The 17,315-nt window shown below is 37.8% G+C and overlaps 2 protein-coding genes across 2 annotated transcripts; both read left to right on the top strand.

Annotated features, from left to right (window-relative positions):
* Nucleotides 1-1,136: 1,136 nt before the first annotated feature.
* On the top strand, nt 1,137-4,944 carry LOC141642590 (cysteine-rich receptor-like protein kinase 15). The gene is made up of 8 exons (XM_074451422.1): nt 1,137-1,932; nt 2,569-2,645; nt 2,727-2,843; nt 3,016-3,143; nt 3,257-3,467; nt 3,664-3,901; nt 4,219-4,369; nt 4,459-4,944. Exons 1-8 carry the CDS (start codon nt 1,148-1,150, stop codon nt 4,774-4,776), a joined length of 2,025 nt encoding a protein of 674 aa, XP_074307523.1. The 5' UTR covers nt 1,137-1,147; the 3' UTR covers nt 4,777-4,944.
* A 1,989-nt stretch (nt 4,945-6,933) lies between these two features.
* On the top strand, nt 6,934-14,354 carry LOC141642589 (uncharacterized). Its single transcript, XM_074451421.1, has 4 exons — nt 6,934-8,366; nt 11,163-11,734; nt 11,827-12,046; nt 12,702-14,354. Exons 1-4 carry the CDS (start codon nt 7,140-7,142, stop codon nt 14,040-14,042), a joined length of 3,360 nt encoding a protein of 1,119 aa, XP_074307522.1. The 5' UTR covers nt 6,934-7,139; the 3' UTR covers nt 14,043-14,354.
* The last annotated feature ends 2,961 nt before the right edge of the window (nt 14,355-17,315 follow it).

Raw genomic sequence — 17,315 nt, 5'->3', positions numbered from 1 at the left:
AAATAAGCACAAATCATGATTAATGGTAAAATGGGTACATTTATTATGTAAATAGGTACGAAATTACTATGTTACGATCAATAACAAAAGGGACCAAAACCTTAAGGTTATGGTTGCGGCCCAACTATTATAATTATTCCTATTACGCTCTCTCACTCAAATGCCCATTGGGCTTAAAAAGTGGTTAGTGCACATGGTAGATGAACCATCTCAACCAAAACTTTAAGTTTATGGTTGAGGCCCAACTGTTATAATTATTCCTATTACGCTCCTTCACTCAAATGCCCGTTGGGCTTGAAGAGTGGTTAATTGTGCACCGGCTCCCCCGTACCGTGTGCTGGATTTCCACTTTGAGTTTTTGAGGAGTTTTGAGGTTGCCAGGATTCGAACCCGTAACATACGGTCACACTGGCTCTGATACCATGATAGATGAACCAACTCAACCATCACCGTAAGGTTTTGGTTGAGTTGGTTCATCTATCACGAAATACAAATAAAAGGGTACAAAAGATTGGTCTCTCAATAACTTAGTGAGAGACGTCTCTCCTAAGTTTTAGTGAAGAAACAATTAATATAAATAGGACTGAGAGACTAATCCAAATATTAACAAGTTGATCATTTTGGTTTAAAATAATAAGACGGGATTTTTTTAACTATTTTACCGCTAAACGTGACAATTATTGAGAAACAAGTTATCATAAGCTATAATAACATTTGCGTTGTAACATTGTGGTTACATTTAACCACAAAATAGTCACATATGTCCCGATGTCCGTCCGAAGGCTCAAACGAAAAGTGGCGATTTAAAACAAGAATTTGCGAATACAAATATACAATTGATTACGTGGGGAAATGAGTTTTATAAAAGACTTTACGCGTCATTTGACTCCAAAGCCTAACTTTTTTTCACATGTAAAATGTTTATTCGGTACATCAGATTTACGGCCAATCAATTCAAACCTTCATTATTATTTGACTTACTAATTAGCACCAAAAGAATTAATTCAACCAAAATTTTCAGCATAACATACAGTTGGGAAATATGACAAGAATTGAACTATATATACCGGCTAATTAAATAAAGACTAATGAATGAATCACCAAAAATTTCGCTTTTTGATTTATTTTTCATTAAACCACTTTCTCAATGGCTACATTTCGTCTATGTTTATCATTGATCATCCTTATCACGCGGATTCAATTGTTATATGTGACGGGAAAAACAAAAACATTAACGATTGTGAATAACTGTAATTATGCAGTATGGCCGGCTATCTTAAGTTTTTCTGAACTGTCTTTGAATAACAACTCTGGATTCGCCCTACAGGAGGGCGAATCAAGAAATGTGGACGTTCCGACTGACTGGAGAGGCCGAATTTGGGGTCGAACCCTATGCTCAACTGATGAATCTACGGGCAATTTCTCGTGCCAGACAGGTGACTGCTTCACTGAAAAAATCCTATGCAACCGACCATTTGTTTATCCAGCTACATTTGTGGAGTTTGGTTTGGGTCAGGTTTATGATATAGACTTTTACGATGTTAGCGTAACATTCGGGTATAATCTCCCTTTGATGGTTGCTCCACATGTCGAAACTGGGATTGATTGCTCCGTCACTGGGTGCGTGTACGACCTTAAAAGGTTGTGCCCTGCTGGACTCACAGTGCTCAGCAAGACTACTTCTAATGCTAATACTACTAGCATTATAGGGTGTCGAAATCCGTGTAAGGTGTTCAACACCCGTAAGTATTGTTGTAACAGTATAACTGATTGTCACCGGTCTGATTTTTCAATGTCGTCGTTGATCTTCAAGAGAGCTTGTCCCAGAGCGTATAGTTATACTCTCGATGATGCTACTTCCGTCTTCATGTGTAATGCCTCCAAAGCTTCCTCGTATAACATCACTTTCTGCCCTTCACCCGACATGGCTAGGTACTTGTTCGATTCGTCTATGTTTACGTTTTCTTATTAACCTTTTCTAGTCATCATTTCTTAATAATTTCCTTTTCTTTTTATTGAAACTAGTTTAGACCGTGCAATAAAGGCACAGTATATATACTCCGTAATATTTATGGATAATTGTCCATATTTCTCATTATTGTATTTTGCTTTGTTGACAATTAATTAAGAGATTTTTTTTTGCTGAAATGTATTTTAAAACAAAATATTTTTTTACCCACAAAGTTAATGAAATCAATTTTGTTTTATAGTTTGGAGTTAGGTGAAAATAATACTATAATTTGATGAAAAGATTAATTTAAATTAAAAGATAATAATTTAATGATATAAAAATGTAATTATTAATTTACTTTTTTTAGTAAACGCACATAAATGTAGTTACTTTCCTTATTTAAAAAGATGCTTTTTTGGAGGAGAAAATGTGAGAATTCCTATTCATTTAGTAAATAGAGGATTTATTGAAGTCAATTTCATTAGCATCTAGTATTATCAATATAATTTTGTTTTGCACAAAACAATTTATTTAATTACTCCGTAGTTAAATTAGTATCATGCCACTTCAATTTAGCTAATTCGATTCTATTTTTCACTCTGAAATAACCCGGTCAGACTTGTCTCGACCCCTGCTGCTTCACTAACATTACCAGAACAAGGAACATCACCGACGACAATACTGTCATCACATAGTAAGTTGCTATTATGTCTAGTTTCCATTAGATTTACACTTGCTTTTTACTAATGTTTTTTTTCGTTAATTAAACTTATAGGCAAAAATAGTAAAAGGAAGTTGCGTACGTCTCTTATCGCTGCCTTTCCAGCAGCAATGGTGCTTGGTGTTTGTATCTTCATTTGTACAAAGAAGGCGATGCAAAGAAATAATAATGGTATGTCTGTCCAATGGCCAAAATATATACTATTTTTAATTATTTTACTTCATTCATATGGAAAAGAACAGTGAGTTTGTCACAAATCAACTCCAATGAAAATGGAGAGACCTGATATCAGAAAGCGGAACTATCAGTGAATTTTACGGTTTTTCTATCATTATCTTCACAGTACAAACAGATGAGACACGAAGGTTTGAAGATTCCTTGCAGTATGACCTCGACATAATCCGATTAGCAACAAATAATTTCGTTGCTTGCAATAAACTTGGAGAAGGTGGATTTGGTGAAGTCTACAAAGTTAGTAGTGTGACCTCTAAAATCCATGCTCCTAACTCATTAACGAATGCACGAAGTAATAATACTTGGTTTTATTTTGGTTACTGGTTGAGTTCTCACTTTTTTCTAAACAGGGCAAACTTGAGGGTGGACAAGAAATAGCTGTGAAAAGGCTTTCGAAAAACTCAGTACAAGGAATTGCGGAATTTGAAACTGAAATCGTCCTTGTTGCTAGATTACAACACAAAAACTTGGTCAAGTTATTAGGATACTGCGCAGCGCCAAAAGAAAATCTACTTATCTATGAGTTTCTTCCCAATTCAAGTTTAGATAAATTCTTTTGTGGTAAAACTACTTTGTTATGTACTCCTAAATCCTAATAAGTACTCACATGTACAGATGTACATGTACTCTCTCTAATTAATCTTATTTTCTTTTTATGATTTTTCAAAATTCGGCTCAGAGTAAGTTCAGTTTAAGAGAGTACAAAATATGTGGATTCGTTTAATGCGGACCTTAATGGACTACAGTATAATTGCAGATCCTGTGCGGAAATCATATCTAAATTGGCAAACTAGGTACAAAATCATTAATGGAATTGCAAGAGGACTTCTATATCTCCACGAGGATTCTCGAATTAAGGTCGTACATAGAGATCTCAAATCAAGCAACATTTTACTTGATGAAGCTATGAACCCAAAGATTGCTGATTTTGGGCTGGCAAGGCTTTTCGGAGTTGATCAAACTCAAGGCGACACCAGGAGAATCGTTGGCACCTAGTAAGATCTCTCACACTATTTCTGTCATGTACAATTGAAATATATGTTATATCAGTTCATTTTCGAGCTAATTGGATTTGGAGTATTTATTCAACTATTCCTTTTTCGGTAGGTGTCTCAATCTTCTATTATCCTATGAATGATGAAATGACCTATTTGGCTTCTATTTTTTACTTAAACAACTCTCGTTAAGTCGTTATTATTGATGTATTTGACAACTATTTGATTTAACAAACGTATTTCTGAATATATGTGCAAATATATGCAATGTTTCTAATTACTCCGTTTATTATTGTCATTCTGAATGTGCAATGCAGTGGCTATATGGCCCCGGAGTATGCAATAACAGGCCACTATTCGGCAAAATCAGATGTGTACAGTTTCGGAGTCATAGTGCTTGAAGTACTAAGTGGCCAAAGAAATCGGTTCTTTGGAAAATTGCATATGGACGAGGCACTATTACATCGAGTAAGTTCCCCTGATCATCAGAACTACTAAAATTGATTTGCGAGAAAACTTGAAAGAAAAGTCAATACTTATTATCAATTGTTTGACAGGCATGGAGGCTATGGAACGAGGGCGAAGCCTTGAACTTGATAGATACAGAGCTAGGAGACACCTTTGTAAAGGAAGAAGTACTAAAATGCATCCAGATAGGATTATTATGCATCCAAGAGAATGCCATTGACAGGCCAAGAATGACATCTATTGTTGCTTCGCTTAACGGTCAATCTGTTAGTCTCCCAGCACCAAAGCCGCCTAATTTTTTTGGTTGCGCGGTTCATGATGACAGTCAGGATATCTCAAATAAATATGCAGCTATGTATAGGTATACTGGGCCGGAAAAAATCACCGATGTATACTCTCGCGAATAATATGCAAGTAGCGAAGAAATGTTGAAATCCAGCCTCCTAATTCAAATAATAAGATTACACATAACTCAATTGATGAATTTTTCTCATTCTGGTGTAAGGCAGCTGACACTTCTTGTAATGGAAATTTGAGCATCAACGAAAAAGAGAGATCGGATTTATGACAATCAATCAAACTTACTTCAGCAGTTTAGGGAAATTCAAATTACGGCTTAGAGTGATCAAGAAATGTTTCAAACTAAGTTTGGTGTGAAGAGAAAACCGGAATTACTCTCACCAACCTGCAATTAGATCAATTATATGCAATTAAGATCACCAAAATCTCAATTAAGCCAAATTTATAAAAGCGATTTCTTCCGACACATTAAACCATACATATTATTTTAATATAAGGTGTACTAGTCTTTTGTTGGTCAAGTATCCAATTCATCAAACATTAGGTAACATTGATCAACTATCTAATATTTGTGTCAATATCTCTAAGTTATTTAAGACACGATTAAAAGCGCCAACGTAGTAAACGACCCCTTAATTTTGTTATGATGTGAGATTAACCCCCTTAAGTTTACTTTGTAACAAACAACCCCTTAATTTTGCCCCAAAGTGAAATCAAGCCCCTTTTATTTTTCCGGTCAAAATATCTTCGGATTGTCAATTTCTCACCAATATCTCATGTTGCGTATATATTACTAATAAAATTCCACCCTTTGTACTTCAATTTTGATACGTTTCAGAGCGCAAAAAAAATTACTCGTACTAAATATTAGCAATACGCAGCTAAAACCTACGTTGATATAAGAAAATAAGATTAGAAACGCAAATGTTGGTGCTGGGTGGATGCCAGGGAGATAGAAAAGCAGATCAAGAGCACAAGCGGCACTCTTTTGAAGCAAGCAACTTACCGTCTTACCGATTACGGGAAAATCCTGTCAAGGGGATTCCTACCTGTTGAACGTACGATGACTTGAGAATTGTTTGAAAGTGTGCTAATAATAAGTGTCTTTGTGATTCACTGCTTGCAAATAGCTAGTTCAAAGTCAATGGTAATCTTTATTCGATGCTAACTGCGAAACTACAAAGGGTGACATTTGATTAGTAATATATAAACAACGTGAGATATTTGTGAGAATTTGACAAAATCCGGTGAGATTTTGACCGGAAAAATAAAAAGGGCTTAATTTCACCTATGAGCAAAGTTAAGGGGGTTGTTTGCTACAAAGTAAACTTAAGGGGTTTAATCCAGTAAGTGGATTATACATCTGATGTAAGACCACCAGTTTTATAGTTTTTGAGCATTATAATAAAGTTTTTGAGTTTTGTTTTAAAAATTATGAGTGTTATTATAAAGTTTCTGAGTTTATTCACTAAAATATTAAGCTCAAAAAATCAAAATAAACTCAAAAACAATACATACAAAATTAGTTAAATTTGAGTTTTGACGGAAAAAAAAAATCTAACTTATAAACTTTAATAAGCTCAGAAAAAATATACATATGCTCAAAAATAAATAAAGTTTAAGGTAATAAACTCAGAAAAATACACATATGCTCAAAAACAATTACAATATGAGGTAATACATCCAATGTATGTTTCTTTTTCTCGGTTTAATCTCCCGTTATAGCAAAGTTAAGGGGATCGTTTACCACTTTCGCGCAATTAAAAGTAAATTTTTCCACAGTTGCCCACCACTAAAAAAACTAAACGAATTTCCTTGACTTGACACAAGACTATCATTAAACAAAGGCGTAGTCTATAATATTTGTCCTTGTGAAAACATAAACCTGGTGGTAAATGGGTTATTCGGGTTGGATTTGGTCGGTTTATATCGGGTCGAGTCATTTTTGAGTCAATAATTAACATGTCGTTTATCGGATCGGTCATCACTTCATGTCAAGAGTTTGCTTAAAACATGTCATTTAGGTTATTTCGTGTTAATTAAGTCATTTCGGATCACTTTAAGTCGGGTCACTTTTAAGTCGGTTCATTTTGGTTTTGTCAAGTCAAGTCCATATCACATTTTTTGAATCTCATGTTAATCTTATCAGATCATGTTATTTGGATCGAGTAAATTTTACAAGGACGCCTACAGAGTAAATTTTACAAGGACGCCTACACAAGTGACGAGATAATAAACACCCTAAACATACACAAATGCAAAATGACCGGATGATTTGGGCTGAAAACAAACACAAACCAGAAAATTAGATTACATTTTTACACATTAAAAAGAGAAAACAAAAAAATAGGTAAATAGGAGAGTGAATAAGACGAACGAAGTGGAGAAAGAAGTCAAGGGAAGTCAATCAATTACAATCAATTGATTTTGGTTTGTAATTATTTCTGTGTATCTGAATCCGTTATCGGAGATGTTTCCACCGGATCTTTCGCCAATGTCGTATCGTCCCTACATATCATCTCCATCGTCGGAACACAGTGGTGCCGGTTACTCACCCTCACCTGATCGAAACCCTAACCCCAATCTTACCAGGCGTAGCAGCAGCAGCAGTAACAGCAGTATTAACAGTAGCAGGCGGCTGTCTCCGTCATCGTTCTCCCACAATACTCGTATCGCTATCGCTCTCGTTCCGTGCGCCGCGTTCCTGATGGACCTCGGCGGTACTCCCGTAATCGCCACCCTCACACTCGGTCTCATGTGCTCATACATCCTCGACTCGCTTAATTTCAAACCCGGCGCATTCTTCGGCGTATGGTTTTCTCTCATCGCTGCTCAGATCGCCTTCTTCTTCACATCCTCGCTCTCCTCCGCCTTCAATTCCACACCGCTGTCTTTCCTCGCCGCTTTGCTATGTGCTCAAGTCAATTTCCTTATCGGCGTCTGGTCGTCACTTCAGTTTAAGTGGATTCAGTTAGAGAACCCTTCGATTGTCGTTGCTCTCGAACGGCTTCTGTTTGCGTCTGTTCCCATTGCCGCATCCTGCATTTTCACTTGGGCAGTTGTTTCTGCCGTTGGTATGCTCAATGCTTCCTACTATTTCCTCGCTTTTAATTGCGTCTTTTACTGGCTTTACTCTCTCCCCCGCCCCTCATCCTTTAAGCGTGACGCTGCTGGGGCCGTCTACCATGGCGGTCAACTCCCTGATGATATGTTAATCCTTGGCCCGCTTGAGTCCTGTTTTCATTCTCTATTCCTCCTTTTCGCCCCTTTGCTCTTCCACATTTCGTCTCACTACTCCATCCTTTTTTCCTCCGCGTCCTCCATTTCTGATCTCTTCCTCCTTTTTTTCGTTCCCTTCCTTTTCCTACTTTATGCTTCCACCCGTAACTCACTCTGGTGGATCACTAAAAATCCTACTCAGCTCCATCAAATTCGCCTTGTCAATGGGGCCGTCTCTCTACTTGTTCTTGTCATCTGTTTGCAAGTCCGAGTGGTTTTCCATTCCTTTTCCCGTTACATCCAGATCCCTCCTCCTTTCAGTTATCTTCTAGTTACTGTTACAATGCTTGGAGGAGCTGCTGCTGTTGCTGCCGCTGCCTTGGGTATGATTGCCGATGCAGCAACCTCTTTCGCTTTTGTGACTTTGGCATGTCTGGCCAGTGCTGCTGGCGCTATTGTTGTCGGATTCCCAATTTGGGTATGTTTCTTATTTCTTCCTTTCCTATGGTTATGTTGGCTATCATCCATTTTAACTTACCTACTCGTGATTTATGGATATCTCTCGACACTTGCGTTTAATGAGCCATATTGTTTTACAATGCTTGCAAATTTGATGTTTTCTCACTTACTCTTTAGCTTCTTGCATGCTTGGTAAGTTTAATTCATTTATACACTGGTGCTTCACATTCCACTTTGTAGTTAGGTCTATAGGACGTTCACATAATCAGACTTTCACATGCTGCCGTTTGGTATGTCAGTAGAACAGCAGATTTTCCGAAATTGGTAGTGCCTTTAACTTCCTGAAAGGAACTATTTATAGAGGAATAGAGCTAAAGTCGCTTTTGGGATGCTGTCCAAGATACGACTAACTTTTGCGTGTCTCAGAGAGCTTAGATATGATATTGGGTAATATGGAGGTCTAAGTTCCTCATCAATTAGTGAATACATGATTTTGCAAGATAATCTCAACTTTTTTGAGATCATAAATAAGGGGGGTTGGATGATTAGAATCCTTCCTTTCATTCTAATAAAGCCACTTCCCAAGTTATGGAGAAGTTATTTTGTGTACTCATGGGTGTAACTAATTATGGGTTGGACATTGACAAAGAAGAAATAAGCTAAATACAATGCAGTTTATTATAATGGGAGATTATTGTCGTGGCCTCCCTTTTCTTCCTGCCTTGGATAACAACAAGGTTGCCTAATTCTTTGTATGCCCGATTTGAATATGCCATATGCATACAGAATACGCACGTTAAACACTTATTTTGCTGTAATATACTAGATCTTCACCAAATACTCCCTCCATCCCATTCATTTGTTTATCTTTGATTAAAATACTGCTCACGTTGAATGGAAAAAGGTAAGCAAATGATTGAGACTTAGGGTGTATCATAATAAAAAGGGCAGCCGGGTGCACGATGGCGTCCCCGCTAGGCGAGGGTCCAGGGAAGGGTCCCACCACAAGGGTGTAATTGGGGCAAGCCTTCCCTTGCCATTTTGGCAAGAAGCCGCTCCAAGGACTTGAACCCGTGACCTCACGGTCACAAAGCAACACCTTAACCGGTGCGCCAAGGCTCCACTTAGGGTGTATCATAATACAAGCATAAAATACGTGAGAATCAGTTCACAATTCGTTTGGGGTGAGCAAATCCGGTAACCCAGGGTAATTGTGGCATTGTTTGACTTATTTATTTTACTATTTTTGAAGTCAGGTTAAGTTTATTCTCAGGAGAATTGGATGTTCGTAACAATAAATCATTTTCCATCACTTTGCCTTTTATTAATGCTATTCTTTTTTATGAGAAAAAGTTATGATCGATTTTTAGCTAAGTTCACTCTTTGGTCTTATCATTTTTATATTACCTGGCACTTTTTTGCTGGTGAATCTCTTTTTTTTTTTTTTTTTGAAACCTTATCACTTTTTTGCTGGTGAATCTCTTTTTTGGTGGAGTAAGTGTATACACATATGTCAACTTTGAGTCTATAGCTATTTTGGCATCCTACTCGAGCTGATTAAATATTACTTCTGGCCTTATCAACATCATAGGAACTGGTGGACGGTGGTGGTGGTGGTAACTTAATCCATAAAGCTAGCTATAGTCGCATCCAACCCGTTGACGATGTCAAAGGATCTGCTACAGATATTCATTTTGACATATTTACCCATTTGCTTAAGTCTGACTCTTGATTGCCGCTTACCAACCATGGCTAGCCAGTTAGTGAAATAATGTTTTCGGACATTAACCCTATTTCACAAATACTGTCTCCACAAAACTCTGTTTTGTCTCAATTGGCTGACTGTAGCCAAATGCCTTGTCACACCTTGTAGATTAGGAGCTGCTAGCGAGGTGCACTAATATGCAATTTTAATAATTTTGTTCCCTTCTAGCCCTCTATAAAATAAAAAATGGGAATAATGCAGAAGTTTTTATTTAAAAATATAAAGTTGTTTGCGAAAACAGTACACCTCGTGGCTATAAAGGTGTGCACCTTCACTTTGTGCCGTTTGCTTTGTCATCATAGGCCTTCTCATCTCAGTGAGCCTCGTGCCTTTGAAAACTATGATTTAATGGAGTGTTGCAAAAAAAAAACCAAGTCCCTGAGGCTCACTAGACTGTTGACATTATAAAAACGTTGTCAGCTGAAATATCTTCTGTAACTCTTAGTTGATGCAGCCAATACATTTTTCCAATTATTCTTTCATTCCACGGACATCTACAAACACTACCTGTTCCCTACTATCTGGTTAATCTTGCTAAGATGCTTAGGTTGTTGGTTTTTATCCAATCTACGAGTACCTTGCTGGATGTATTTAGTTTTTGAAGTGTAGTAAGTGAAAAGCAATCGGTGGATTATTCTTTCTTTTTGCTCAAGCTATATCAAGCACCATACACTCTAGGTGAATTGTTAATTAATTACTTGATTATCCTTCCCAGAACAAGCTTCGTGTTGATGTATTTAAGGGCCAGATTTACTTCTTTCTAACTCCAAGCCTTTTAGGTATCTGTAGTCTGCCTATGCAAGTTTTTGTTTCTTGTAAACTGCTAGCAGGTTTTTTTCTTCTTGTATTTCTTCTTTTCCTATCACTTCCTAAAAGCATCACCATGGTGAGTAAGATTCAGCCTTAGTAGTAAATCTTTTGTTTGGTACATTTGTGTTATAATGTGCTGCACTTATTCTCATACATAATAAGACTTGCTATGTTTGTTATTTGTGGATTCACTGTCAGCATGTACATTTATCTGAAGACTTTTCTGCCTGTTATTTGCAGCTGCTTCCGTTGCCATCAGTCTCAGGCTTTTATTTCGCTCGTTTCTTTGTAAAGAAGTCTTTGCCTTCATATTTTGCATTTGTCGTGCTTGGGAGCCTGATGGTTATGTGGTTTGTCATGCATAATTTTTGGGATCTCAACATCTGGTTGGCAGGCATGTCTCTCAAAGCCTTTTGCAAGCTCATTGTCGCAAGTGTCGTCCTTGCCATGGCTACTCCTGGATTGGCCCTGTTCCCACCAAAGCTTAAATTCTTGACGGAGATTGCTTTAGTCAGTCATGCTTTGATTCTCTGCCATATTGAGAACCGCTTTTTCAATTATAGCAGTATATATTACTATGGACTCGAAGATGATGTGATGTATCCCAGCTACATGGTTGTAGTCACGACATGTCTGGGATTAGCCCTGGTGAGAAAGCTTTTTGCCAACAGCAGAATCGGATCCAGAGCAGTATGGATTTTGACTTGTCTTTATACCTCGAAGCTAGCTATGCTTTTTGTAACGTCTAAATCTATAGTTTGGGTTTCAGCTGTTCTATTATTGGCTATTTCTCCACCTCTGCTTCTGTACAGGTATTATGTGGATTCCAACCCTTACCGTTAGATATTGTATTTGAACTTTGCTGGTGGAAGAGTGAATTAACCGCCTCTCTTTTGAACCTCAGGGATAAGTCAAAAACAGCATCAAAGATGAAACCGTGGCAAGGATATATGCATGCTTCCGTGGTGGCTTTGGCTGTCTGGTTTTGCCGCGAAGCTATTTTTGAATCTCTTCAATGGTGGTATGGTAGAGCTCCATCAGATGGCTTGCTTTTGGGCTTCTGCATCATTCTGATAGGATTGGCTTGCATTCCTATTGTCGCTTTCCACTTCTCCCATGTGCTGGTATGGAACATTTCATCTGTGTATTTTGTGGTGTGGTGCTCTTAATATTGAACTTCTGGTGGCTTATACAGTTATTTACCTTATATATGCGATCAGCTATCTTTTATCTATTCAAAAGCAATGTGCTGTTGATCTTTTCGCTTCTGTGTAACCCTTTGTTTGGATGGAGGGATTTGGAGGGAAAAGAAGGAAGAGAAAGGGATGGACACAATTTCCTTTGTTTGGTTTGAAAAATTGAATTGGAGGGAAATGACGTGTACCTCACCTCCAATTGCTGTAGGTCATGTTAACTTCTTAAGAACGCAGTTATTTGAAATTCAAAAGGGAAACAATTTTTGAAAGTTTACATATATTGTAACAAGTTCGGTTGGAGTGAAATGGAGGGATCCATTTCCCCTCCTATGACTATTTTAAATCCTTACCACATTGGAAGGATTTAAAAGGTAAATGACATTGCTCCACCCCTGTCCCCTTCCTTTCCTTTTCTCTTCCATCCACCCCCCGCGTGTCCATACGACTGCTTAGTTGTTAGAGTGTTCAGTTTTGTACAAAGTTGCTGTTAATCTATTTTCTTAAGGCTATTCTTCAATGAACGGTGAGCAAAGAGTTCAGTTGACTTTTTGTAATAGCTTGAGTCTTGTTTTACTCTATGCAGGTCGCCAAAAGATGTTTAGTTCTGGTGATGGTAACGGGATTGCTGTTCGTATTTCTTCAGCCACCTATTCTGCTATCGTGGACTTATCGCTCTGACCTAATTAAATCGGCTCATCAAACTGGAGACGATATTTCTATTTATGGCTTCATGGCGTTAAAGCCTACATGGCCTTCTTGGCTCCTTATCTTGGCTATCTTGCTCACACTTGCAGCGGTGACGTCATTAATCCCTATCAAGTATATTGTTGAGTTGAGAATGTTCTATTCCATTGCTGTTGGTGTTGCATTGGGTGTCTACATATCTTTTGAGTACTTTCCCCAGGCTGTGATCTTGCAAGTCCTAATTATTTCAACAATGATCTGCAGCTCGGTATTTGTTGTCTTCACTCACCTCCCATCTGCATTTAGCACAAAGGCTTTGCCCTGGGTTTTTGCTCTCCTTGTTGCACTTTTTCCTGTTACGTATTTGTTTGAGGGCCAGGTTAGAGTTAAAAACCTCATAGATGGTGAAGGTATCACAGAACAAGAAAGGAAGCTGACTACATTATTAGCTGTTGAGGGTGCTAGGACATCGCTTCTGGGTTTGTATGCTGCTATTTTTATGCTAATTGCGTTAGAAATAAAGTACAAGTTGTCTTCCTTAATGCGGGAAAAAGCTTCTGAAAGAGGTGGTATCAAGTTAAGTCACTCGGGTCAAAGTAATTCAGCAAATTTCCCTGCAAAGATGAGATTTTTGCAGCAACGTAGAGCTTCAATGGTGCCACCATTTACAGTTAAGAGGATGGCCGCTGATGGAGTTTGGATGCCTGCGGTCGGCAATGTCGCTACTATTATGTGCTTTGCGATATGCCTTATCTTGAATTTCACTCTCACAGGTGGGTCAAACCGTGCGATATTCTTGCTGGCACCAATCTTGTTGCTACTAAATCAAGATACTGATTTTGTTGGCGGGTTTGGTGACAAACAACGGTATTTTCCTGTGACTGTTGTTATTTCGTCTTATTTGGTCTTGACTGCACTGCATAGCATTTGGGAAGAGTTATGGCATGGAAATGCTGGTTGGGGCTTGGAAATCGGTGGGCCAGATGGATTTTTTGCTGTGAAAAATGTGGCTCTTCTGATTTTGACATTCCCAAGTCACATTCTTTTCAATCAGTTTGTGTGGAGCTACTCGAAGCAGAAAAATATGGCTCCGCTATTGACTTTACCTCTTAATCTGCCAGCCATCATAATTACAGATGTGGTCCAGGTCAAAATTTTAGGGCTGTTGGGAATTATTTATTCCTTGGCTCAATATTTAATATCAAGACAACAGTATTTATCCGGGCTTAGATACATATAGGACTGCAGTAACACTAGGCTATACTGTTCAGCTCTCCTCAAATGGAATTTCAGGTTTATCACTGGCAAGTAATTGCATCAAGACTAGCACAAGTTTTTGCTGCAGAGATTTAGTATAATGTGAGTGCTGCATTAGTTGCCTTTGGCTGTTATTGAAACCAAGTTGTATGATGTTAATACCTCTAGGGGGAATTTTCTTTACTTTTTTCTTCTAAGTTGTAAGACTTGTAACCACAAACGATTTTTCATTAGCATTTTGTGGTACTTCAGAGTTCAGACATTACTATGGAGTAATTAGCAATTTTTCTTCTAATTTTGCTTAGTTCGCTAAATTGTTGACGTTCACTAGTTCACTACTCCTCGTGAGACATTCATTTTCTGCTTTTCTCTCATAATATGGTAGGTTCTCTTCCGCTTTCTCATCTTTACTCTATTTTTTGTCGGGTGCCCTGTCGATTCTTATGTTGGTCAATTCAGTTTATTGATTGGTCGATTCAATCATCAATTCCTCATATATGTTGGTCGAGATGTGGGTTTTAGCTATTTTATTATTTAATGGGTTTTAATTTGTTGTTGCTTTATCATGCTATCTACTACTCTTCTTTGGATATGGTCTCCCATGGAAGAGAACCCTGCCGATTTTCGCGATGTGTCGTCGTCCCTAGCTACAGGTATTTGCTTATTACAGGAGTATTCCTGATCTTGCTGTTAGTAGTGTTATTATTAGATGGTTATTATTTAACATTGTCTTATAAATGTGAACATGAGTTTTTGGATAATTTATTTTGGATTGGATGGTTCATCATGCATCATGTATCATGTTTATGTTCATTGGTAAATTGTGAAACTGGTTATTTTCGATTAATCAGAAAGTAATCTTTCCCCTTTAGCCCTTCTTAGTTCCGCCACGGGTATAAATAATGTTGCACAATCAAGTTTTGATTTGATGTTTACTTGATTAGTGACCCGATGTTTGTTAATTAACTCTTACATTTCCTCTTATATACTCCATTGTTCCTTTGGTGGACTTCTTATATTGATTCTTATAGCTGTGATATTGCATAATTGCATAATAGGTTGAACAACATGCTAATTACACTAATTAAATCTGATTATTAGTTGAATAAACCAGCTACAACTACTTCACTGATATTCCATTAACTAATGTAAGTTTCGTGTTTGCATTTTCTCAATGGCAAGATCAACAGGTGCATTATTTCTTGATGATAATAGCATTTCGAATATTTCCTGTTTTGATGTATTTTTCCTTATTATTAGGTTGTCCTTATCATCAGGGTTGTTATTTTTAAGGAATTTTGTTTTGGAGATTTGTTTGAAGAATTGGTGAAAAATGGGAAGCAAGTTGAAGCGATTTATTTTGCCACCGAATCTGGTCTTACTGATAGATTTTAGCCCGTGTCACCTCTGAAGTTATTTCTTGCAGAAAACTTACAGGGAATCCAGGGACATACGTAAGAAAGGCAGCCATATACAACCTCCATCCCAAAATTGTGCCCATTTAACCTTATTGGTCAACTGACGCCAACATTGACGATCAAGTGCGCTTAATATAATATATGCTGAAATACAATGAGATATTTTTCCTTTCAGATCAGCGAAGCAATTATAAAAATGTGTGTGTTTTCCAAGGAAAAGGAGTACACCAAAACTAACAGACTATGGTCTATACACTATACAATCAAATGTACTCCTTGGAAAACTGTAGTTCAGAGGAAAAGTTTCCTCCACTTCTCTAATTATAAGACAAGTCTTCTTGTTCTCTGTTCGTTTTGGTGGACTCTGATTATAAGACAGATATTCATGTTTTCTATTTCTGCAGGGAGGGTGTGACAGCTGCCGACGAGCCTACCAGTTGCCCAATATTTCTAGAATTGCATGCAGTCATGCCTTACTCTTCCAATGATTTTTTCAGGATTCAGCTTTACCAGTATGGAATAGGTTCAATAATACTGGCTTCTGGCGTCAACTCAGTAGTTTACTTTGTTGAGATCTGGTGATTTTGCTATTGTTGGATGTTCCTTCGATGTTGATTCGAAGGAATATTTGAATGCTGTTAACTTATTTGTGGGAATTGGTACTATAAATGTCCTTCTCAATAGGTTCGGGAATGGCGTAACCCACAGGATGCCAAGGTCCAGGATCATGAAGTTAATATTTCGAAGAACGGAGACAATGTTAATTGTTCAGGTTGCTTTTTTCCTTGCTTTAGTAGTTTAGTGTTCTCAGTTGCATTATAATCTTAACTTTTTTCAAAGGAAGCCTAAGTGGAGTATAAGTGAGTGTCATTTTTTAGTGTTCATCTCTAGCTAAAGTGCTAAACATTAACTATCAGTGCTGATTTAGTGTTACTGGGGCCTGAAAATGAAGTAATAAAGCAAAATCAATTCTCATGTAGGAATTGATTCTCATTTTGCCAGCCAAACAAGGGACATTGTATCCCTCCAAATCAATTCTCTCCTCCTGCCTCCTTACCCCCCTATCCAAACAATGGGTTAAGATATGTATTGGCTATAATTTACCTACCCGAGGCTTGATTGTTTAAATCATTAAATGTAGGAATTGATATGACTAATGTTGAAAAATGGCTGTTTTGGATGTCCAAGCTCATAACTTGATTGTTGCATGTGTAGGTTTTCGATCTTTTGGCTGCATATGAAAAAGGAGAAAAGATGGGCTTCTTTGGAGTTATGGTGTTGGAAAGGATGAGGTTATGGAGCTGATCAACAATGTTGCCAAGGCTCATGGTATGTGAGGCTGTGGTTTTTTGTTTGGATGGACAAAGTGTGCTTTGGTTTTAGCCTCTAACGTGCTTTTTCATTATGAAGTTGTTTCTCCATGTTAATTAACTTGTGTTCATGTGGGTAGCCATTTGTGCCGAGAGATGATTGTAACTTGTAAGTGATGTGACGAAGCTAGGTGGCAAGCATATTTGCTGCTTGTTGCTGTCTCAATTATTTGTGACAAAGCTAGCTGTCCAGTATCCGACACTCCTACACCTTGTTGTGTTTGACACTTGCAATGTGAGTGTTAGTGTCGTAGGGCCACTGATCTATATTGAGTAGGGATTACGAGGAGTTGTCCAATTATGGGTAGGAATGTAGGATATATTAAAACACTTCCGCCGAAAGAAATAGAGGGGGCACTAATAATGTAGGAATTGACGTCTTGGGAAGACTCGAGGGTGCATGGTTTAAGGTGCTGAGAAAGGTAGAGCTTATAGAGTAGTAATTGGGGATGAATAAGAAGAGGAGGG

The sequence above is a fragment of the Silene latifolia genome, chromosome 2, assembly GCF_048544455.1.
Source record: "Silene latifolia isolate original U9 population chromosome 2, ASM4854445v1, whole genome shotgun sequence".
In the NCBI taxonomy this organism is placed as follows: Eukaryota; Viridiplantae; Streptophyta; class Magnoliopsida; order Caryophyllales; family Caryophyllaceae; genus Silene; species Silene latifolia.
Note: the sequence above shows the minus strand (reverse complement) of the source record. Positions and strands in the feature narration are given on the sequence as shown.

Excerpts from the sequence above, each read along its gene's own strand:
- LOC141642590 (XM_074451422.1), top strand. The coding sequence starts at position 1,148 with ATGGCTACATTTCGTCTATGTTTATCATTGATCATCCTTATCACGCGG. Across the intron at positions 3,144-3,256 it reads GATTTGGTGAAGTCTACAAA|GGCAAACTTGAGGGTGGACA; the intron begins GTTAGTAGTGTG and ends TTTTCTAAACAG. Across the intron at positions 3,902-4,218 it reads AGGAGAATCGTTGGCACCTA|TGGCTATATGGCCCCGGAGT; the intron begins GTAAGATCTCTC and ends TGTGCAATGCAG.
- LOC141642589 (XM_074451421.1), top strand. The coding sequence starts at position 7,140 with ATGTTTCCACCGGATCTTTCGCCAATGTCGTATCGTCCCTACATATCA. Across the intron at positions 8,367-11,162 it reads TTGTCGGATTCCCAATTTGG|CTGCTTCCGTTGCCATCAGT; the intron begins GTATGTTTCTTA and ends TGTTATTTGCAG. Across the intron at positions 11,735-11,826 it reads CCACCTCTGCTTCTGTACAG|GGATAAGTCAAAAACAGCAT; the intron begins GTATTATGTGGA and ends TTTGAACCTCAG.